This window comes from Lonchura striata, chromosome 1A (genome assembly GCF_050655825.1).
Source record: "Lonchura striata isolate lonStrDom1 chromosome 1A, ASM5065582v1, whole genome shotgun sequence".
NCBI lineage: Eukaryota > Metazoa > Chordata > Aves > Passeriformes > Estrildidae > Lonchura > Lonchura striata.
The window spans coordinates 29,460,536-29,485,274 of record NC_140741.1 but is presented as its reverse complement, the minus strand read 5'-3'; the positions used below and the strand labels follow the sequence as shown (position 1 = coordinate 29,485,274).

The window sequence follows — 24,739 nt, the reverse complement described above, 5'->3', positions numbered from 1 at the left end:
AAACAATTATGTAAATACAGACCAGCCAGACCATACAACAAATTCCTTCTTCCCTTACAGCTACTTTCATTCCTCAGTTCAGGGAGCAGCAGGACTTAAAAATAGATGGGGTCCTCTGGAGGGAACCAGGCTTTGGAGTTTGCAGTGTCTTTGAAACCCTGGATTAGCCCAGCTCCTTCTTGCTGTCCCTCTGGAACCTCAGGAGAGGAGGCTGCCATGGGCCTTCCCCTGTGACAGGCGATGCTGGGGCACCCAGACCTGGCTCTGGCAGCCCATCTGGTCATGCCCAAAGGAAGGGTTCTCAGCCTGGCAGCCTCCTCCAGGGGCTGTGTGGTGCTTCTCCCTGGCCATCACAAAGCAGCTCTGCCTTCTCCTGAGTGCTGCCCACCACAGGAGGAGTTTTAGCACTACTCAGCATCCAAATGGGTTGGGATTGTACTGATGTTGTACTTCCTCTCCTCAGATGGTTTCCTTTGTGAAACTGCCAGGAACAAAGATTGAACTTTGTTAAGTGTTGCCAAATCCTGGAGCCTGGCAGAGGAGAGGCTGCCACTGCTCCCTGTTCCAGGGCCATCCCAAAGGGACCTGAAGATCCATGCTGCCTACTGGGAATTCATGGGGCTCCAAGGACCATTTACACCAGGCTTCTGGTCCCTCTGGTAGACAGTTGAGTGCCTCTGGACTCTCCAGTGCCCATCCCAGAGTGTGGGCTGTTTTCCTGGCTGGACTACTGGAGCTTACCCTCTTGCCTTCTCTTGTGCCCCCATATTCTTTACATGTGCATGGAGACGGTCTTTTAATCCCATCCTTGAAAACTTTATGTTAGTATCTCCACGTTGTGCTGAAATGAGAAGTTTTACTGTGGAAACTATAATTTGGTGGGTATTAAAATATTACTGGAATTCTTGTGATCAGTAAATAAATATATGTACCTTTTAATAATATCTTCATATTTCCACACCATAATCATAACTTGCTTCAGATGGGTTGAGATTTATCACAAAGGACTAAGGAAAAAAATCATGCTGTTTCTACAGCTGCTGCCTTATGTCTCTGTTTTCTTCTAATGCCTGGCCATGTACCCCCCAAACTAGAAAAAGCTTCTCTTGTTAAGCAGCTAAAAATCTTGAGAGTGAGATATAGAAAGACACTGTGCACCTAGTTTTATATCTGAGACATTTCCAGATGATTCTTATATTTCCATTTAGTAGGTCACTTACAAAGAAAAGAATATAAATTATTAATGGAAGAATGGATCTCTTTTTTTCTTTTTTTATCACTCCCACTGGGCCCTGATCAGTGGAGTTACACCAGAGATGAACTGTACCACAAGCAGATTTTTTTACAGTCTACTTAGTACTAATCAAAATGCATAAGCAACTTGTTAATCAAATTACTTCAGAAATTGCATCCTAGTGTTCAGTGATTGTTCTAACTCATTACTGCCAGGGCAGAATCAGCTTTCACATTTTCTTTTTTTGCCATTCTGAAAATGTATGTACTTCTACATCATAGAGGGAAAGAAAAATGTTCATGAATGCAAAGTTGAGATTTTGTGTCATCAAATGTGTTACCTTTTCATGCTGGCATACGTTATTGCTCTTAAATAATCAGATCTTCAACTTCTGCCAGTAAAAGTATTACCATGATTATTGGGGAAACATATTTTGGAGATAAAACCCACTCTGATAGGCCAAACTGCAGCTCTCAACTTACTGAACACAGTAGGATTTAACTTAGGTCCAGTAACAAAATTTCTGGGAAATTCAGGTGAAAAAAGGATCTGTCTTTTTGATATTATACATCTCCTTTTCTTTTTCATTTCTATAGTTAAAATTATTGAGTTTGTTTCCGATTAACTTTTATTAAGCTCGTATAATAAATTGGGCTTTTTAATTACAGAAATAAAAATATTAAAAGCAATTTGAAACACAGAATTATTCTTTCTGCCACCAGAGGTGGAAGATAATTAGCACCAAAGTGTTATTTGTAAAAGACATCAGGAGAGGAACAGCTTTTCACAGTCACAAGTGGCAATTAAACACTAACCTCTCCAGGAATCTCCATGGCCACTGAATCCTACCAATGCTTCTGTGAAAAATCCCCTTGTTAATGTATTTCAGCATCTCTTGCTAGCACTAAAATAGGTTATAACCTGTTTACAAAATAAAACACTAGAAAAACACTGACAAATCTACATATGCCACAGTTGACATCCAGAGGTTTGTGAAAGTCTGATGAAAAGCTCACTACTGCCGTTGCCAGGCAAGCAGTGAAGGAAGGATGTCCATAGACAAATTTTATTTGACAATTATTTAGTCCCTTCTATGGAGTTTTTTATGTGCAGAAGCATTTAGCAATGCCTAAAATATTAGTTCATGTTTTACACTACAACCTTTGGTGAAAAAATATGATATTGGCAAAAAGGAGAGTCAGTAAAAACCACTTTGGAGTAAATACAAATTTTAGATGCTACTCAGTGGGAAGACGTGTGGTTCAGAAGGTGCAGGGAAATATATTACAAGAGTTAGTTCAGGCTAAGTAATGAAAAACATGCAGAAGCACATTCTGCAGTTATGAATCATTTTTCTATCACAACTATCATTTTTATTAGCTGCAATACTAATTGAGTTTCTTTGTAGCTACTTCAGTTCATCTCACTATTAGAAGAAGAGATATTAAATTGCAAATCAGAGCCTGTGGTGATCTCATGGAGGTAGGTTCATAATGAAGGAATAAAAGTACCCATTTCTCCAGCTATGCTTCATGAAGCTGCACACAGAATTTACTGAGATCTCACTCAATTTTCAGCTCCTGAAGCTGACAGGTAAATGTTTACTTGCCACAGGAAAATTAGGAAGAGTGGGGAGAAATACTATATATATGAATGAGTTATGGTTCTCTATTGTGCCCTGAGCTTCTTAGAGGCTTCTTAGGAGTGAGCTGGTGGAACCCCAGCAGGAGCAGTGCGAGCCCACTAAGCTGCCTTTTGTCACTTAAAGCCGTGCTGCCTGGCTGCATCCCCTGCTCTCAGCACTTACAAGCAGAGTTCCTGCAAACCTGACATCACCCCACAAAGGTGTCAAATCCTGAGCTTAGTCAGAATAACAGGGCAGCATCCATTTTTCTTTTCCACATAGCACAAGGGGATAGCTGCACATGAATTCTGAGCAAAACTGTCTCCTAATTATGTTTTTTTCCAAACAAAAACCAGCCCGGCAGATATCCCTTGTGCCATGTCACAGTTATCAGTTATTAGTTGGCAAGTTGATCAATTTTCAAATAATAAGTCAGCTGCATCAAAGTTCTGCAATAATGATCTGGTCTCTCTTTTGCTGTTTACTTTAAAATATTTTGTATGCATTTGTGCATGTATGGTTGCTACATTTCTGAAATTAAAAGGTTATCAGGAAATGCTGTTAGTAATTGACTTTGGGGCTAGAAAGTGGGAGTAGATATGAAATGTAAACACTGGAATGTCCCCTGCTATCTGGAAGGATTTTGCATGCAGTGAGCTGTAAGGTTTGGCATGTCTAATACCCAAGATCAAAATTACCTGCCTGCAGATCTGTCAGTTGTGGACACAGCCAGATTAGTCACAAGGCTGGTTTATGGAGGTGAGGAGAAAAAGGGATTATAAGCTCCAGTAGCACAAAGTTGTGAAGGAACCAAAAGTGACTTAAAGTTGTAAAATGCCATTGGTGCCAGCGGGTGGACTGAACCAAATGCTTGCCAGAGAGAGGCTGGGCATGAACAGTTCTGTAAGCAGAAGAGGGGCAAGAGACTGACAATGACAGTTCAGAACAGAAGTCGCTATAAGTGAAGCAAATAACCAGAATCAATGAATCAAACTTATTCAGAAAGGGAAAAGAAAGTCCATGTGTTTGCTTGTTCATTTTTGGGGTTTTAGCAGAATTTTATTTCCTGCAGAGTTATATGTTCTGTGCTCTGTTGTAGGATGTGTTCTTAGACCTCAAAGTCACAACAGGCCTTACCTCTTTCAGTCTGTGAAAGTTCACCTAACACACATTTACATGGAGCAGTAACTGCCTTTGACTAAACCTTTGTCTTCTAGATGAGCACTGAGAGCTGAAGCATTCAGCACTCTCACAGTTTGCTGTAACAGTTAATCCTTATGTGGAGAACCTGAGCTCTGTTTTCTCTCTGATACAGGAAAAGAGCTTTGTTCATGGCAGTGGTTGCTCAGCATGTTCCTGTTCTGTTTGAGAGAGTTCTCTCACAAAAATCCCATGCAGTGCTATAGGCTTCTATAGGCTTCAGAGTGGCTTCTCAGCAGAACAGAATCTGGGGGTGCTGGACTTGGGGGTGCTGAGCCTGTGTGTGCCCTGGCGGCCAAGAAGGAATCCTGGCTTGTATCAGAACCCGTGTGAGTAGCGGGAAGTGATTGTCCCTTGGCACTTGGCATTGGTGAGACCACACCTCAATCCCTGTGTCCAGTTTTGTGCCCCTCACTATGAAAGAAAGATACTGAGGTGCTGGAGTGAGACTGGAGAATGGCAACAAAGCTGGTGAAGGGTCTGGAGCAGAAGTCTTATGGGGAGCTGCTGAGTTAGTCTGGAGAAAAGAGACTCTGGGGACCTTATCACTCTACAAGTGCCTGAAAGGAGGCTGTAGCTGGGGTGAGGTTGGGGGGGGGGGGGTCAGTCTCTTCTTGCAGGCAGCTGGTGACAGGAAGAGAGAATGCAGCCTCTAATTGCACCTGATGAGGTTTATGTTAGACAGCAGGAAGAATTTCTTCACAGAAAGGATGGTTAAGCATTGGAATGGGCTGCCCTTGGAGGTGATGAAGTCACTGTCCCTAGAGGTGTTCATGAATAGACTGGACATGGCACTTAGTGCCATGGTCTAAGTTGACAACGTGGTGATAGTTCAAAGGCTGGACTCAATGATCTCAGAGGTCTTTTCCAACCTTAATTATTCTATGATTCCTAGATATCAAATGTATTTTTCCTGGGAAGTATTTACATATTAGAGTAAATAATCTCTCCTTTTTGATAAACGCAACCATAGCAATCTCTTTAAACTTGATATTATTAGGCTTATTTTCCAGCCTCTAGTCATATTTGAAGGTTTGTTTGACAGCCAGTTGAATTTTTACAGTGTTTGTTGTTTGTTCAGTGTTTGCTCTAGGACTTTACATGTATTTGATGAATTTATAGAGAGAAAGCCCCTTCTCAGCTTCCCTTCTCCTAGATTGAAGAAGCTGAACTTCCACTTCTAAAGCAGACTTGCCACTCCTTCCCCCTACCAGCCTTTTCCTGCAGCTAGTTGTTATAAATGAAAATTTGTCCAGCCAAATTAATATGAAAAAATAAAATATTTATTTTGTAATCAAATTCTATCTAGCTAGCCACAAGGAAAGAACAGAGCTGAGCCCGGGGTTGGCCCTGGGTGTTCAACAAGGAGTCAGCCTCAGCAGAAGTTTCCCCCATGCCCACACACCTCCATCCTGGCACAAGTGGTTTTTATAGGGAAAATTCCGCCTGAGGCCAAGATTTTTAGCAATCAGTCTTTTCTTCTATTCAGAGTCCATAGATTAATAAGATTTTCTTTTTTGGTGATGAGGAGGAATAATTCAGTGTCCAGAGTAGGTGAATCCCTGATGAGATTTGCGGGAAGGCTGCATTCACATGGATCTGTCTGAAGATTTCCATGATATCCATCTTGGGCCGTTTACGCGATGATCAGCACCTGGAGTCCAGACATGGCCCATCTCCTGGCCAAGCTACATCCTTTTACTTGTAAATCAGTTTCCAATATACACCCAGTCTCGCCTGTGAGGGTGGGGGGGAAATCCTAATACAAACGAGTATACTCTAACAAATATTCAATATCACATATATCATATTAGAAATGGCGCGAATTATATCTACTACACCTAACATAGTCAACACAGAAATCCCCTTTCTTGACCAGGAGTGACCAGAAATACACTCATACATTTTCTTCATCATCATATTCATCAACTCCACATCAGTGGTTTTCCTTACAGAAGTCTCTGTAGTTTTTTGTGGGGTTTTTTTTTGTTTGTTTTGTTCTCTCAGGAGCTGCTAAATACTACTAACATTTGTGCCTCTGTGCCACAGAACTTTTTCCCAGTCTGAACTTTACGGTGTCCCCTCTGTTTTTGGCAGTAAATAAGTTCTGGAATATTCAAGGAATGTCTTTTTCAGTCATTCCCTTGTTGTCCATATCTGCTACCTGGTATATAATGATAACAAGCAATCTGAGTGTGCTGCCTGTGCCAGCAAGCTGCTGATGGATGTGCTTGAGAATGACTGGGACAGAACAGGGTTCTGCAGGGAGCTGAGAAGCCCCTCTTCAGCTCTCATTTTTAGCTAAATAGAGACACATCCATACCTCCAAAAGAATACCTCATATTTATTCTCTCTCAGAAACCATCAACTAATTTTTGCTGTTTAACTCTGGTTATTCACTGAAAGAGGGATCATTTACTCAAGGACTGAAAACCCCAAGTCACCTCAGAAGTCTAAAGATCTGAGCCCAGTGCTCCTCTCAGACAAAAAGAAACCTCTTTCTTAGACATCAGAGCCTAACAGCCAAAACCACAGAAAAATATATAGGAAATTTATTCTTTGCAATATCTTTTACCATTCCTCTGCATTTGAAGGCAGTCAACTTGTTACTCAGGGAATCAGTGCCATGGGACGTGGCTGTTGGATAGCCAAGGTCATTTTGAAATGTGTGTTTCCAATTGAGGCACACTAAGGCCCTGTGGTGCAGAGCTGACATCATTTAGAGTGCCTTCACAGAGTGCACACATAAAGGAATCAGTTTAGCTTTTGGGCTCCCTGTATTTAACTCACTGGTAGCTACTTCCCCAAACAATAAGAGCATCAGCCATCAAATGATTGCTGCATTCAGCTGTATTTCATTGAAGTGAAGAAAGGGGAGAGACAAGATCTTGTTTTATAATTTTGTTGACTTTCGTCTTCTAAAGAAAAAGAATAAATTGTAATTAATAAAATAAAACTGTTCTTCAAGTGAATGCCTCTCTAGGTAGTAACAGTAGACAAAATGTTATAAAAGCTGTCAGAATAATAGAAATCTTATTAAAGAAATAGAAAAATGGCATTTTATATGACTCAGAGTCTTAGACTCCTGTTGCAAATTGATGCTTATAGAGTCATGCTCAGCAAGCAAAAGGGCACAGTTCTGCACCTGTGTTTTCACATATCCTGCAGTACAACTTCGAAAGAAGCCCTGCTGTGTAACATCTAGGCTCAGTGCAGGACCAGCCACTGAGATCAATACAGACACTCAGAACCCTGCAATACTTATAGGCCATTACAGCAATTCCAAAATCAATGGAGTATTTAACAAGGTGCTAATGTAAATCCATTGAGACCAAGATGAGCCAGCCACAACGTGTTTGTGACAGATTTTTGGAGAAGCATTTTCAATTACTGTGTATTTTTGAAGAAAGGATAAATAGCAGTGTTCTTTGTGCCTGGCATCCTAAACAACACCCCAACCCCAGCGTGCCCCAGCCTGCAGCTGACACGGTGCTGTAGTGAGGCTGCTGTGCTTGAAGCCAGTCCTTTCCAGCAGTGCTCCTCAAGGCAGCTCACTCCCCACACCCAGCATCCAGTGCCACTGTTCTAGTACACTGCCAGGAGATGGACCAGAGATAAAAAAAGGAATGCTCAGAGCAGCCTCTTCAGCTGCAGCCAATTAAAATGCTCTAGAGTTTTAAGACCTATACAGAATACACCTCAAAGGTCACCTCTTCCTTAATGTAGCCAATGAACTGCCCCTTCTTAACAACTAGTGCCCATAGCAGGTGCAACACTGATGGAAAATTCTCTCTTTTCACAGAAACGGGTAACCTGCAACTGCAGCTTTTTGATCCCAAAGTGGAAAAGGAAGAGAACTGAAATGATATTGCTGTAATCTGTCACCTTGTTCATCCACTCTTAGGCAGTGACTAGATGCCAGTTCTCTACAACAAAGGCAATATAAGAAGTTCCCATTCTGTCCATCCTCCCTCAGTGCAATTTTCTGCACCTTGTGCAAGCATCTGTTGGAAAAATGTTCTAAATCAGATCAGTCAAATGACTGTGTTTTCAAAAACAATAACCATTTTTTAAAAGGACAACAACTACCACTTATTTACCTTAATCCTTTTTCACAAATTGTTAGGATCATGGGCAACAGGTAATTGCATTTGTGAGACCAGCTTCAGGCAGTGTGTGGAAAGCTTTGCATCACAAGAGTAAATCAGCATGGAACCATGAAACCTGAAAAACCACTTTATGGTTGTTGCCTTGGTCCCAGAGACCTGTCTTCTGGAGAGCCAGCACTATACTAATGGATTTGGAGAAACTTTGGTTCACATACAGGAATCTTTATTATTTCCTAACTTAGAGAAACTGTTGCTCCAAAGTTTTCTCTATGATGTAGCATCTGCAGACAGGAATTTTAGACTGCATAGAGAAAAGAAAGGTTAATTTTTAAAAAAAAATAAAATTAGGGTGTCAGTCAAAAAGGTAGATGCAGCTTGCAGTGTTTACTTCATTCTTTTTATTTCAAGAGTCATAGTATCATAAAATGGTTTGGGTTGAAAGGAACATAAATATCATCCAGTTCCAACCCCCCTGCCACTAAACCAAAATGCTCAGAGCCCCATCCAATCTGGTCTTGAACACCCACACAGATGGGGTATCCTCAACCTCTCTGGGCAACTTTTCCAGGGCCTCACCACCCTCACAGTAAAGAATTTCTTCCTAATATTTAATCTAAACCTGCCCTCTTTCAGTTTAAGGCCATTCCCCCTTGTCCTGTCACTCCTTGCCCTTGTGAGAAGAACAGAGAGTAAAGCAGTCGTGTAAAAGGCTAAAGCACTTGGGCTCCATATCCCCCTTCCACTCAATCTGTGAAGCTGTGGGGTTGAACACAGCTTTCCTAAAGGGAGATTTTTTCTTTTTCACTCATCCATATTGCTTCCCTCCTTTCTCCCTCATCTGTGTCACGTTTTATCTGTTCCCTGGATTCTGCTTTTATTTGAGATCTTTTAAATTCACTAATCTAGTAATTTTTACAGGTCAACCGTCTCCCAGAAACATTTAATTGGGTCAGAGCTTTTCTCTGAATGCTAGATCCTGCACAAAGTAAACTGTGCATTGCTAGGAACCACAGAAGAGGAGGTGGATACCATCACGTTTAAACCATGAATGCTGCATGAAGCCATTCAGTGGGTACCTAAACTCAGGGTGTTTTCAGGTCATGTTCTCAAGCTATTTTCACTGGGATATGATGCTGCAGTCAGTAGTCATTCTGAATAATTGAATTCTGGTCAAATTTTTTGAGTCTAAATTTCGAGAATCTGGAATTATCTACTGCCTGGAAATAATTAGGCACACTTCTGAAAAACAAGCTCTTTTTGCTTGGCTGCTAGTACTAAGTATTAGGATATTCTTAGTTCCTGGTATAAAGTATTTCTCTAAGACTGTTTTTATAACATGTATCAAGCTACAATTATCAATCAAATAGCTTTAAAATTAAAATACTTACTTGGTCTTTTTTATCTTGTGAACATTTGCGTGAACATTGGAGCCTTGCTGTGGGCTTTTTTTACACAATTGAACCTTTTCACAAATCCCTCAATTAAAATGTATAGCAGCTTTTTATAAAAAAAGAGCACAAATTCATCAAAACAAATAGCACTGAATTGTTGCATCTGCATTTCCTTGCCATGTAGTTATAGATCTGGAAAGTAACGTAGAGGTGCAGATGACATTTCATTCTTCTTCACTGATGTCACTACAGACCCCCAGCACTACACCTATTCTCCTTCAGGACAGCAAAATCAGTAGCTCTGTTGGAGCATGACTGCTATTTGCAACTCCTTGATAACATCTTTCTGCTAAACTACTGTTTTACCTGGTCTTTACCATTAAAGCTGTTTATGTCTGCAATAATACAGCCCTTCTCCACAGCCCTATATATCATCTGTCAAAAGGATTTCTACTCAAATGGAAGACTACATAATCCACTTTCTAGGACAAGAAGTTATCTTCATCCCTCCTATCGTAGTACTACCTAATTTCAGAGAAAAATTCATTTTTATTCTGGCATAGGCTCCAGCCTTCTCATATTTGTCTGCATCATAGCATGGTGCAGTAAGCCTATGACAAAACATGAACTAATTTTTTGTGGCTGCAGGAAAAATTGCGTGTGCTGTAGGCTGCAGTAATTGGGTGATCCTACTGGGACACTCTGATTGTCACTGCAGGATTTGAAGTGGCAGGTGTTTAGTTGTGATGCAGATTCATCCTCTCATGCCTGCACTGCCTAACAGCATGAAGGCAAATCCAAAGCTTCCAAAAGCCTGTAAAACTCTGATAATCCTCCTAAGATTTATTGCAACAGTTCAAGAAAGAGATACAAGCAAGTCCTACAACCAGATAAGAATTTTTTTTTTTTTTTTTTTTTTTTTTTAAGATAAGCAAGTCCACTCTAAAGGAAGAAAGCCTCTAATTCACCTTAAGTATTATCCAAGGAGAAACTAATTCCTTTCAGATGCAGGGTCAAGTTTTATGTGGAGTCATCTTGACCTGTAATCAGTTTGGCTATGAATAAACATATGTACTCTAAGGAACCATAGAGAGAAGATAAAATATGATCACTAACACATCTAGTCCAACTCTCTTGGAGCTCTGTGGAAAGGCTGCCACTGATTTTGATGGGATTTGGATGTAATTCTGTCATTCAACACAGGTGCTTTTATTCAGGACATTTTGATTCTGTCAGTGTCAGAAAAAAACATTATCATCAGGAGAAACCAGAAAAGCATGGTACTTCTAAAAATTAAGCTAGAAAATCTTTTAGAAAGAGTTGTATTACTTCCAAATGAGTCCTTCTCTGCTGGTGGTGAACACTAGTTCAAGTGCTAGTTTAAACTGGAAACGGTTTTTTAGCACAGTTGGAAAAAGCAGGGAGAGATTTTGTGAAGCTGGAGGTTTCTACTTTTGTCCTTCCATGAGTAGCACTTTGTTTAACATATGAATTCTGGGGCACTCATTGATGACAGCCATCTCTAACCAGTGGTTCCACTTCCTACAGTGTAGGGAATAAAAATACATAATTGCATTTTCCAACGGTCAGTGCATTAACAAAAGAGTTCCCTATTTCAGTGATTCCTATAACTACCAACAAAATGACCCAAATTGCTCTTTCTCAGATACACCAGCTATAAAACTGAATTCACTTTGCAATGCTGAGATCCATGGGCTAGGTTCTTGGTGCATGACAAACAGGGCCATAAAAATATATAAATCATATTTCTGATTGTTAGAGCCTTGGAAAAGACAAAGAAAAATATCGCTTTCCATGACTTGAAGCATTTGAATTTCAATTTCTGACTGGAAAAGAAGCTAGAGGGAAGCTGTAGAACCTTTGAGGTGAGGCTAGGAGCAGCTGTTTAAACCAGATAGTCATACCAATCCACTCTGACCATAATGACATTGGACAGCAGATCAATGGCTGAGCATAACTTTGGCACTCTATATAGCCTGTTGATAATATTTTGTTTCACAAAGTTTGTGTCAGAAAACAGTCTGAAAATGCAAGCAAAATTCCTTGTGGAGAAAAGTCAATATCAATGATCCTTTCCACTAAGCAGAAGGAAGAACCCCACAGACTCTTGTCAGACTAGATTCAACTGGAATATTTGTGAATTTCAGATGGCTTATCCTCAGCCCCCAGCAGGACAGACTGACAGACTCCTTGAGGCTGTACCCCAGCCATCAGCCCCCACATTCCATTTGAGCCTTTCAGCCTGGGGAAGGGGGAATAATGGGAATCCCTGGTGGAGCAGCCCTGGTGCCAGGCCCACCTGGACCGTCTGTCAGCTCCGTGCAATGCCAGTTCCTCATGGCACTGACACCACCTGCTCCTTCATCCTTCCCCTTTCCAGCTGCATGTCAGACCCTTTTCCAGCTGCAGTCAGGACTCCTGCTGACCACTGAGGACCATTCTTTCTCTAGGAGTTCAGGTTGGCCAAGTGAAAGTCCATTCTTCTGTCCTCAGGATAGCCATTGAAAATTATAGAGCCTTGCAATTTTGCAGTTACTCTGAAACTGCCTTTTGGAAAGGGTAGGAAAAGCCAAAAGCAGTTCTGTATACCAAATTCAAGGAGAGCAGCTCCACTGTCTGTGGAAACAGTTGGACAGAAATGAAGGGAAATGAAGCATGCCTCACACGTGACTGCTCCATTGGCATGGTCCAGCTGAGAAGTTGCCAGCCACTGTCAGCCCTTCTGTTGAGGACACTTTTATCCAACCTTGCGTACTCCATTTGTACTCTTAGAATAGGATGGGGTTGGAGGACATCCTAGTTCCTCTCACAACCCAGCTCCATGCCTGGGTGTAAGTCAGATTCTGAACTCTCCCTGCTTTTTTGTTTATTACCTCAAGCAGAAACATCTCTACCTCCTCACACAAAGTCATTGCCTGTTACAACTACTTTGCACAGGCAATGCTACTCTCAACTGGTCATTGCTGACCCTAAGCAACAATGCCCAGAATTAAACCTAGCAGAGTATTAGCTTAATATAATGACTTCTGCAGGGATGTGATGCAAGGCAGGAATAAACATTTTCCACATGTAAACCTTAAGTTCTACATATACATCTACCTTGTTATTCATGTCTAATAGGATGTCACAACCAGACAGATATAGGCAATGCATTACCATCGGTCAGTTTAGATAGAATGGTAACCAGCTCTGAGAAGGGAATGAATCTGGGATCCTCACATCATCCTCTCTCCTACGAGCTTGACTTTAAAGGCTCACTTGGAAGATAGGCAGCTGGATAGCAGGATGGCAGTTAAATTTTCTGGACTCTGAAAGCAGACACTCACAGGCTGGGCTTCCCTGGAAGCACCTGTCAGACCACACATGGCTGTAAGAGGTGCAGCTGACTCGAGGCACAGAAGACAGCAAATCTGCAGCCAAGCTGTCTGAAGCAGTTAAGAGAAGAAAAGTCATCCAGGCTGGGAAATTGTACAGTGTTTGGTTTTCACAAGGTGAAGTAACACCTACATTGAAAAATTATATTTACAGTCTGTTGAGATTAAATAATGTACTTTAACCCATGAAATTTAGAAAAGCTGAAGCGTTACTTTTTAAATAGCATTCTCTGTTGCCTGAAAGTTTTTACTGTGGACTATAAGACACAGCAGTAAATGTAGTCCCTCTTCAGAGCCTGAAAGCTAAAGTGGCAGTGCTGACATACCAAATAGTGAATAATACAATTAAAGTAGTCTGCTTTCCTTCTAATATGAGCTTGGAGATGTCAGTGCTAGTATTCTTCAGAGTAATAACATTGTGCATTATTAAAGACAAGATCTCAACAGCTGTTTAATGTTAATACAAGACCCCTAAACACATTCTGAGAGGCTCCACATCAGTCAAATATAGGCACTGCAATTTTAACTTACTAATTTCTCTTGCACTCTAAAAGTTTGTTTCCTGTTTTGCCAGGCACTCATTACTCTTAAAAAAAAAAAAGAATGTTCAGAAAAGGACTCCTAAAATCTTCCCATGGTTCTCCATATCCCTGTTTGAAGAAAGTTATTCTAGAGTCAGCCAAATCTCTGCCTCACTCCTAGAGCCTTGGTATTCATTTTGCCTTTAGTAGAATTGGTATTTATTATGCCTTGCCTTCATTTTGCCTTGAGTAGAATTCCACTCTTCCTATTTTCCAAGACTGAGCAATACTGGCAGCAGCTGTGGTTCCTAAAGAGCCTCATGCAGGATCTCAGTTTAAATTCTAGCTGTTCACACACTGTGTGCTAGCATATGTTATAAGCAACTATAAATTGTGTACAGATGTGTTCCAGAATTCCAGTGAAGCCAAGCTAACAACATTGAATAACAGCTCGTGTGCTTTGTAATTATACATAATGCATTTGCTGTCATATAACAGAGTCCATCTCTGTGTCAGGATTTATCCACTAGCTTTGGAAGCAAGGAATAAGAGTTATAGTGTGAATTTTTAAGCAAGATTTTTATTACAAGATATGCAAACGAAAGAGAGATGACCGATTTCTGGGGAACATTTTAGGTAAGAGATTCTGATTAAATGAGCACACAAGCCAGGGCTTAAGGAACAAAAAAAAGTTTAGAACACTCTTGAAGGTCTAAAGACAAAAAGTATTTACATATTAATAAAAAAAAAGAATGCAAACATTGGCCTAGTTGGAAAAGCAAAGTGCCAGCAAACAGGAAATAGAGGGAAGCACAGTAAAGGAATGGGGCAGGGTGGGGGGAGGAAGAGTGCAGGCTGCTGTTGGAAGATGACTCTAATGGTCATCAGGAGGGGCAGGGCTGAAGGGAGATGAGCATCCTTAAAGTACCCTGTGCACATTCTCTCCTACACTCTTGTGCAAAACAGAGAAGATTGCTCTCTGTAAATTAGAGTTTGAACAATAAATGTTGGGAATATTGGCCATCTTTGTTGAGTGGAGAGGAAAGCCCATCATTGCTCACATACCAGATGTTCCCTTTCCATGAGTCCAACAGAACAGCAGCACTGCTTCTCTTCTGACCAGTGGCAAACACCAAAGAGATACACAGAGCCTGGCTAGAATAATTCTTTTAAGCTGTGTAGACAAAGCAGTAGAGGAAAAAGAAAGACCTGAACACAGTATCAAAATGTGAGCATAGGTTAGCCAGCAACTGGTAGAAGATCAGACTTCTGTGGCCTGCCCCACTTAGAGCTCTCAGGAAAAGCATCTCAGCATATGTTTTAAGTTAATCTAGACCAAGATCTGGTCCCCCTATCCTGCCCATTTCCAGCTTTTTTTGTCCTTCTTTGTGACTTTAGCACAAGTACTTACTGGAGTGCATTGTGAACTAGTTCACAGAGCTGGAAAAACAGAAAGCTTATGAAATAAAATAATTAGCTTTCAGCAGGGTAAATTCCCTGAATGGGATCCACATGAAATCAGAGAGATGCCAGGGCTAATGCAAGAGTAGGGATAGAGGTGTGCAGCCTTGGTTCACAGGGACTGTGCAGGTTACAGTTCCTAGTCCTAGATTGCCTTGAGCTGCTGTGGAAGCACACCCTGAAAATATCACAAGCTTCTTGGCAACTCAGAAAATATCACAAGCTTCTTGGCAACTCCATAGATAAAATTTTGCCTCTTTAGCCAATAGAGAGGAAGTTTTTTTTATAAACTAAGATGTTTTGTGGTTCCTCTACCCCAGGTTGCTTTCCTGATTGAAAGAGGGCTTATAGGTTTAATGAGAGTACTCTCCAGTAGAAAATCATTAGTGAACAGCATCAGGTCTGACAGAGACACAGCTTTCAAGATTCATCCTGTGTTTGAAGGTGATTTGCTACATCAAAGCTGAGAAAATATATTAATAAGGCAAAGGGAAAAAAACTCTGGAACTTTGATTATATCTTGCTTTTCTGTTATTGAGCTTACCTTTTGGTATAGATCTTCTTTCTTCTTGTATTACACATTCCAGTACATTTCTCCATATGCATAGTATTTGCATCATTTGGCAAAGAACGTGAAAACCTAAACGATGATCAGACTGTGCTGGAAAGGGTCTGTTAACAGAAAACACAGGCAGTTAAATCACATCATATTAAATAAGCAACATTCCTATCCCTGAAGTATGGCATCTTATTATTTATGGACTATTTATTCTTGACTCTTTGGTCTCCTTATATTTCAGAAGCCTGATTAGCTACATATTTGATGGTTTCATTTTCTCCTTTCTGAAATTCCTTGGATTAATCCATGCAGGTCATTTTGCTAACCCACTTTGTCCAGACTTCTGGTGCTGCTTGGTACCCTCAGAGCCTACCTTACAAGGTTGATATAGCTTAACATTGGCTGGTCTCCAGCCTTTCTCTGCCACAAACAAAAAGATGAATACTCCTATCCCTTATCTGGGAGGGACAGATGCAGCTGTACTTTCTAGCTCAATTTTAACTGCATATTTCTGAAAGATTAAGTGCTATATACAAATTCAAAGTGAATCTTTGGAAAACATATCTATGGAAAACATGTAAAAGCATAGAACTAACACTAGTAAGGGCTGTGGCTTAAAAAAATCTCAGGTAACATTAGATTGTCTGCTTACAGACAGTCAATCACCAACATAGATTTCTGCTATTTTATTGTCCTACTGCCTTTTATTGTGTTAGATGCTATATTATTTCCTTGAGTCTTCTCTCAAGGCAGACTATATTTGAATGCTTCATACAGCAATGGCTCCTGATTTTCTAGAAGAGCTGGTCTGAATTACATGACATTATGTCATATACCGATGATGGTAACAGGCAGCAAATTCTGATACCACTTTTTGGCCAGGATAAACTACAATAGAAAAAGAGACTTGGTGACATTTCACACTGGAGAAATTTTTGCAAGGGAAGGCATTTCATCTGAGTATCCTAAGCTTCACCTTAAAGCGTGTCCTGTGTCAGGAAATGAAATTCAGTGGTAACACAAAGGGCCTGCCATCAGCTGTCAGACCAGAGTCATTGTGGTAGACCTGATATCAAGTACACAGCATACTTGGTAAGAAAGCAAAATATAGTAAGAAAGAAAATATGAAGGTAGTTTTGTACGTACAGAATAATTCTAGCCTCAACAACAACAAAATGGCTCTTGTTACTAGCTCTAGCCATTTTAATACATTTTGGAGAAATGCAGAACAAGAGGAGTTGCTGCATCCCAAAGGGTATGTGTTGCTACACCAAAGGGCAGCTAAATACATTGTTGGGACTTCAGCTGTTTAGACTTAGCATGCTCCATTGCATTCCCTACTTAACAGATAAGGAATTAGTTTGATGATTAAATTATTTCCATCAAATTCTCCCCCTTTCAGCTATGTTAGTTTCCTTTGTTGCTTTGTTGACCCTGTTTTCCAGGCCATTGCATTTCCAAACAGCAGTTCTCAGAATTATCCCATTAGGAAAACAGTTAGTTTGCAGATTTTAATTTATCTGGGGCCTTACTGATATCTGGTTCCATTTCTTGACCTGTTAGCTTGCTTCAGGAGGTTTTACATGCCTTTGCTGCTGTTTTAATTGATTGCTTTGGTTTATTAGCGCTACCCAGACACAGAAACCAGTGCCCAAATACTAGACCACATTGTGCTGATATACAATGCAGCTCCAGAGCTTCCCAGCCTTCAGAGGCAGGGAGAGAACCGCTTGGAAATTTTTGCTACAGGGGGTAATTATATTGCGTAACGACAAGGAAGTTCAGACAGAAAAGGTGAAATAAGTGCCATAGCTGAACTTTCAGAGGTCAGTCTTGTCTCAAGACATGTCTTCCCCATTGGAGCAAGAAGACAGGGTTGCCTTGTGCAAAAAATGAGGCAGTAGCATGATTCTGCTTTTCTCCTTCATGATACCATGGGCCAATATCTGTCCTTATAATGAGGAAACTATAAACATTTTAACTGGGATTCATCCCTGCATGATGCATGTGCTCCTTTTGTCCCCTTCCATTTCAATATTGAACCAAGTTGCAGAGACAAATTCTGGCCCCATGGTATTACTCAAGGTGAACATTCAGATAGTCATCTTCTGAACCAGCTTGCAGAGGCTAAGTAGCTAGATTAGAAGAATACAGGTGGGAGAGCGATAAATCCCGTGATCAGAGGCATTTACAAGGAGCTGTGAGACTCTGCTTTGTGCTGTTTGTTGCTTTAGGCTGGGATTTTTAAATCCCAGTCTTTGTTGTTTTCCCAGCTTTGTTTGCTCAAGGCAAAGTGATTGTTGAATACCCCACACAGAGGCCCCTAATTCTGACTGGGACAGCCTGTAATATAAAACTTTAAAGAGACACAGTACCAGTATGGAGAGGTATGTCATTCCAGTCTTACTGCTGCTGGTATTTCACTAATTTTACCATATGGTCCATGTCTTCAGAACGCTATTTTCCTATAGTTTCCCATATACCAAATATGTACACTAAAAGTCACATTTTGCTAGATTTATTCCCCTGAAGATGTGTCCTGTCAGATCTGACCAGCCCCCCAAAGAGCCACAGAAACCAATCACATGATTTTCCTGGTTCCAAAGGCAGCATCATGGCTGGATAAGCAAATTTCTTTTGACTGGCCTGACTGAAGGGGAGCAAGTAATTTCTGAAGCCTGGCTTGTAATGTAACTATCCCTGTCTGACATAGGCTCCTGGACCACGGCTGTTTTTACTATTCCTGTGTTCTGGCTGGAGACTTGGCTGCTAAAGCCGGCATTTGTATCTCAGAAGTAAAGGGAGATGCTGCGGAGCCGAGCGCGGCCCAGGCGCTGCAATTGTAGGAGAGATGCGCCCTCCCGTGTACCAGCGCTGAAGTGTTTGCAGAGCCGCAGCATTTGGACATCAAGGAAACCTTCTGGAGACTTGGGATTTTTTGTTTTGGTTTTTTTTTTTTTTTTTTTTTTTGGTTTTTTTTTTTTAATTTTGTCAAATAGCAACTCTGCAAAAACTGTCATTCAACCTGCCAGAATTTATTGATAGTAATTTAATTTGGAAAAAAAATAGAGAAGCTTAGACTTGCTAAACAGCAATAATAGTTAGGCTGAGTCCTCCCCACGTGGCTTTTTTTGCTTATGCAGAGAACACAAGTCAGAAGAAACAGGAATACAGCCACCAAGGGATTTTGCTACTCCCAAAAAGGATCTAATAAGACTTTATAGATCGACATTGAATAAAACCAGCAAAACTTCTGTCAAATAGAGAAGGATAAAGAAAGAAGTATTTCAAGGTGTCAGTCCCTTTGCATGAACTTCTTTGAAGGAGTGCAGCACCAGTTGTACATCTTAAATTCAGGGAATCAGCAGAGTTTAGATAGAACCACTAAGAAGTCTTTTACATAGTTAGATTTTGATACCATCATTGCTGCACTGATTTACCACAAAGCATCAAATAAAAATAGTGGACATCAGCATCTGTAATTTCCAACAGTGGAAATTATTGTATTTCTCAAGAGTTCATGTTTCTTCCTAAAGTATGAGAGTATATTATTAAATTGTAAGGTATCCACATTACAAAACTGTAGCAAAAGAATCTCCAAACTCCCCAAGAGAGGAAAAGGTCCTGAAGACAATTCTATTTCAAGTAGCAGAAGAGTTACGTCAGATATTCTTTGCCACTGCATATATGGTAGTTTAGACAGCCATGGTGCACAGAGTATCCCCATACAACTTCAGAAAGCATTTACCCATGCAGAGTAACACCATACCTCATCAGAAGGTTGTAAGCATCTGCTCTTCTTGTTCTTTAGCCCAATATTTTATCCCCCTCATGTTCATGCACTGCACCTGTGTGCCCTCTGCTCCCTTTGGTGATGGTCAGTGCCCCTGGGCTCTCCCTGGCTCATTGCTGTCAGTGCTGCTCACCTGCTGCTCTCAGCTGAGCCCACTGGGGATGAGGCTGGGCCACAGCCCCAGTCCAAATCACCACAAACTGTGTGCCTACAATTTTTTATATTTTCCCTTAGCAATGGGATGGAGTAGGAAAGGGAGGTATTCTTACTGCCCACTATCATGTAACTGAGTAATCCATCTCAGTTCTTGGCACATGTCCTCAGTGCCTGGGAGCAGGATAGAAGTTGGAGGCTGTCTCCATATCTTTGTCTCTTCATGGCCCCTGGAAGCTCCTCTGAGCAATATAGGCAGTAAACTGGCTGCTTAATGGTGGCACTGTGAATAATATCTGTTGGGTGACAACATAGCTGCTTCAATATATACTTTGCCTTCCTTCTTTTTTTATCCTGCAATCCAAGACAATCAGATGGTATCTTTATCTGGTTAGAGATGTATTGGACTGCTTTCCTTTCAACAGATTATCCAGTCAGATTAAATCTTGTCTATTCTTTTTAACTTTTTTCTTCTACAGAAAGGAGTGGTATTTCTGTCTTTGGATAATTTTCAGGCTATTTCTCTTAATCTGATATTGTAGTTAGGGAAATTCCAGATGGATGCTTTTTTCTTCCATTGATCTATTTTTCCTAGTCATCATAAATTTCAGTGTTCTTCCTCTGCTGCATTTGTTCCATCAGTTGTCTTAACTTGCAGTTTCTTTAATAGTCCTTGTTCATGTATGAGATTTTCATACCTCTGAGCTACTTCATTTGTCTAGAGAGAAAATTAATTTGCACTTTAAACATAAGTAACACTTAGTCCCCATTCAGGCTGCTCTTATGCTGTGGGCTGCCTCAGATCTATCAAGTTTGTTGTTGGTTTTTTTTGCCCGAATTTATTTCTTTCCTTTAATAAAAAAGAATGTTATAACTGGAACCTGGTTTCAGGTCCTGAAATGACATTTTCTTTCACTCAGAGCAACCAAGAAAAGAAAACAACCAATTATTTCTGACGTTTAAATCACTTCCTTTTCAATAAACCAGAAGATGATGCTGTATTGTTTTCTCATTCTGTAGCTCCTGTTAGTGTGCCTTAAAAGCCGGGGGGGGGGGGGGGGGGAAGTTTATAAAGATGATTATAAAAAAGTGGAGACTGATGTTTGTGCCATTACTAAATTCTCAAATATTTTGATGCAAAAATATAAAATTATCCCATAATATAACAGATTAGGAAGATTTTTTTTCAGTTCTAACACCTATGGCCCAAAACTGGATTTGACAAAAAATTCAAGAGTACACACAAATGCTTTGAAGAGTTGTTTTCTGAACTGAGTTTAAAACCTAGCTAGTAGTATTTACCAGTCTCCAAGAGGTTGTCCAAAATACATGCTGGCCCTCAGGGTCACAAAATTATATTATATTGCTTTGAAACCAATTTCTATTTGTTGGGGCTGTACCAATCCGTAGATATAATTTACAGGTAGCTTGCATGAGTTCCATGATATGTTACCAATTATGGCATCTATATCCTTTAAACACCATTTTCCTCCAACCATTTCTGCTATCTCCAAAGTTAGAGGAAAGTTGATTTGTCCTGCCAGTTAGAAAGAAGCCTAACAAAATCTCCATCAAGAGCCCAGAGCAATTCAAGAAACTGAAGGAATAATTCAGAATGAAAAGAGACATCTTCACAATGTTCCTGCTCAATAAAATATGATGTATTTATCCCTAGCTCTACTTGATAATTTGAAATTAAGAGAGTACCTGTGCTGTCTTACAGAAATTTTCAACATCAATACTTTACAAGAGCATCATATAAAATAAAATCAGTGTATGCAAGTAGCAAGAAAAAAATTTATGCTACTAATTTGGTTGAGGAACAACAATTTAAAGTGGACTAGTTGGGCTCTGATACAGAGATGGGTTTCTAAACTAAGGAGGGGACTACATGGAAACTTACCATTTCTGAAGCCCTCTGTATCATAGTTTGCCTTTTCTTCTGATGTGGTAAAAAAACCTGACCCCATTCATAAAAATTAATGCATGGTTTAAAAGAGCTCTGAGAACTAGTTTAACCTCTAATATGCAGACACTGTGTGTCACCTATCACATGCAGATACTTCTCAGCTGTTGGATTCATTCTAAGCTTGAGCAGCAGCCTCCAATTTCTCCATTGCTAATACAGCTGCTTGATATCAGTGTACTTCAAGAATGGTTTCACAACACTCAAGTTACTTTGTTTATCCCATGGATTGATAATATGTCACTAATTTGGGGGGGTTGTTTATTTTTATTTTACTAAACAACACATTCAGTAGGACACAATGAGGCCATTTTGTTGCTAACATACTGTGTTCCCAAGAAACATGCAGGTGTATAAAGTGAATGTATTTCACACTAATTTGTGGATTGGAAATCTGGTCAGCTAAGCAGGGTCTCCTCTGGACATTTGTCAAGTCCTCGGTCCCTGTCGTATATCACCGTCCCAGCCAACACTCCCTATAGTGCTCTGCACATTCCATTCTGTGAGGTAGGATCTTTATCTTCCTTACTGTCTGGAAAACAGATTATACAGTTTGGATGCTACTTAAATAGGAAGAGTAAACCCAACCATTACTATTACTTTTGTTTAGGCAGAATGGGAATTTGTGTCCTATACATTTTAGTTAGCAGCCTATAACGTTTATTTACATAACAGGCGATAGGAGGAAGATCACAGTGCAAAGATTGCATTTTAAAATGAAGTAATTTGTCAACATTTGTTTTTCCACTCATTTCAATTTGCATGCAAGGATACTAAGTTTTATCTCTGGCTGTGCTACAGGGCTATAGTTTATTCACAGCAGGAGAGAGCAAATATGAACAGCAAGCTAATGGGCTGAGCCACCATCTAGCTGGAACTGGAGCTTACCTTCAGTTGATGTCACAGTACAGTAGCTGCAGCAGACAAGTTGATGTGAGCTGCAGATTATAAGTTATTTGGGCCTTGAGAATGAATATAAGATTTGAAATTCAAGTGTGCATTTTAAGAATGTATTTGAGACAGCTTGTGATACTAATGCTGTTTCAAACTGCAACTGTAGTAGCAACTTCAAAATACGAAACTGGCAACGTGGACATCTATCTATAGATGTCCACTATTTGTCCTCCAAGCTGCTTTAGAACCAATGGAGAGACAGAAAACTTTTTGGGTGTCACTCACTTAGAATCACAGAATCATAGAACGGTTTGGGATGGAAGGGACCTTCAAAATCATCAAGTTCCAAGCCCTCTGCCATCGGCAGGGACACCTTCCACTCTACCTAGTTGCTCAATGCCCCATTCAACCTGGCCTTGAGCACTTCCAAGGAGACTTCCAGAGCTTCTCTGACCAAACTGAGGTTCCAGTGCCTCACCAGCCTCACAATAAAGAATTTCTTCCATATATCTAACCTAAATTTCCCCTCTTTCAGTTTGAACCCATTACTCTTTGTCCTGTCATACAGTAGCTCCTGATGAAGAGTCCCTCTCCATTTCCTCCCTTCAGATACTGAAGGTTGCTATGAGGTCTCTGCACAACCTTCTCCATGCTGAACAGCTCCAGCTGTCTTAGTCTGTCTTCATAGTGGAGGTGCTCTATTCCCCTTATAAATTTCATGTTCCTCCTCTGGACTTGCTCAAAAAGTTCCATGTTTTTCATCTGCTGGGGGCACCAGGCTCTGGCACTGGGCACAGTGCAGGGGTGTACTCAGAGGCAGGGGCGATGGCACCTTGAAGGGCCTGAGATCAGCTCAGCTGGCTGGAGCCTGCTGCAAATAACACCAAGGCTGTGGGTTCAGTGCTGAACAGGTCATTCACGTTAAGAGCAGCACTTCAAGGCCCTTGTGGGTCCTTTCCAAGTCAGAACATTCTGTGGTTTGGAAATAAAGACCTGATTCTCTCTCCTGGCTATGAAAGCAGTGTGACAAAGGCTCAGATGTGGACGTCTCTCCAGTTCTGACGTACTGTAAGACTGGGGAGATAGTAACTTGCATAAATAAGCAAAGTTACTACTTATCCAACATTAAATCTTTTGTCCATTGACATACCCCTGTCAAGACAAATATTTTGTGATTACTACATTTCTTGGGGAATGGTTGTTGGATTTGGGAATCCTTTGCTGGCTATAAGTATCAATTTAACTTAAATTGCCATGAAAATTGAATAATATTATATATGCATATGATATATAAAATATATTATTTTCAGAGCATTTCCATAATTAATATAAGTTTTCAAAACTGAACAGGTGTCCTTGGATGAGGAAAGATGGACTTTTTCATAGGATTCTTTCACAGATAACAGAGACAGTATTATCCAGTATGATTTGAATTATTTGGATTAGCTATTAAAGCCCAGAGGATGACTGCACATACAACAACAGGCTGGCCCTTACCATCAAAACATCCACATAAAGTTTCTTTAATGAAAATGTGATGGCTGCTTCACCTGAATCTGAAGAAGTCTGATGCCCTGTATTTGATGACAGTGATGGAGAGAAAATTACTCCTTTTTAAAATTTATACGGAATTTTTCACTGATGCAATAATAGTGAAATATCTGGGGAAAAATATAACAGTGAAAATTGTCTTTACTGATATGCCAACTTTATTCATTTCTACATGCAAAAGCTGAATTATTCATTTGCATGAGGCAATTCATTCTATACAGTTGCAGCAAATACTTGTTGATGTCTTAGGAAAAGTTTTTACTTGGTCACATAAGTATAGGATTAAATTTCTTTCTCTAGATATATTGTTTACTGTTAGCTACAGTCTGAAAGTGCTTATACAAACATAGCTTTAAGCTGGAGCTACAGACTTCTTTTCTGACCACAAGAGATGAAAAATTACCAAGCCTCTTTGCTGTGTGAATGAGATTTTATAAGTGAGATAGCCATCTAACTATTGATAAGCCTGGGTATCTCATTGCCTCCTCTGAGCTGTCATGACAGATACATATTTTGTATTTCTGCTGCTGCTAAAAGAGTGAACAGAATTGATCAGATGGGCTGGTAGCAGAAACTGTTCACTGGAAATCTCATATCTTTCTGGAGGAAGATGGCAATATATGAAAATACATAAGCTGAATTTCAAAAAAGCTCTATGTGAGAGATTGCATCCTGAGTTTAAGGATTAAGTTGTCTAAATACCCCAAGAGGCACATTTTCTCCTTTCTGGAAATCAGAAATTATTGGGAATAAAATTCCTCTATTCTCCCTTTGGTTTTGTTGTGTTTGGAGGTTTTTTTCTTCCACTGTGTAAATTTCAGAATGCTCTTCTTCCCATGAGAAGGATCTCTGAAAAGGCACAAGTAAGTTATGGTTGGATGAGAAATT

General features: G+C 40.3%; 1 protein-coding gene across 1 annotated transcript in view; it reads right to left on the bottom strand.

Annotated features, from left to right (window-relative positions):
• Nucleotides 1-4,659: 4,659 nt before the first annotated feature.
• TBC1D22A (TBC1 domain family member 22A) overlaps nucleotides 4,660-24,739 on the bottom strand; it is a 160,632-nt gene continuing 140,552 nt past the window's right edge. Inside the window, exon 13 of the mRNA XM_021524818.4 lies at nucleotides 4,660-15,607. Coding sequence (XP_021380493.2) covers nucleotides 15,587-15,607 — 21 coding nt within the window. The 3' untranslated portion in view covers nucleotides 4,660-15,586. The remainder of the gene's footprint in view (nucleotides 15,608-24,739) is intronic.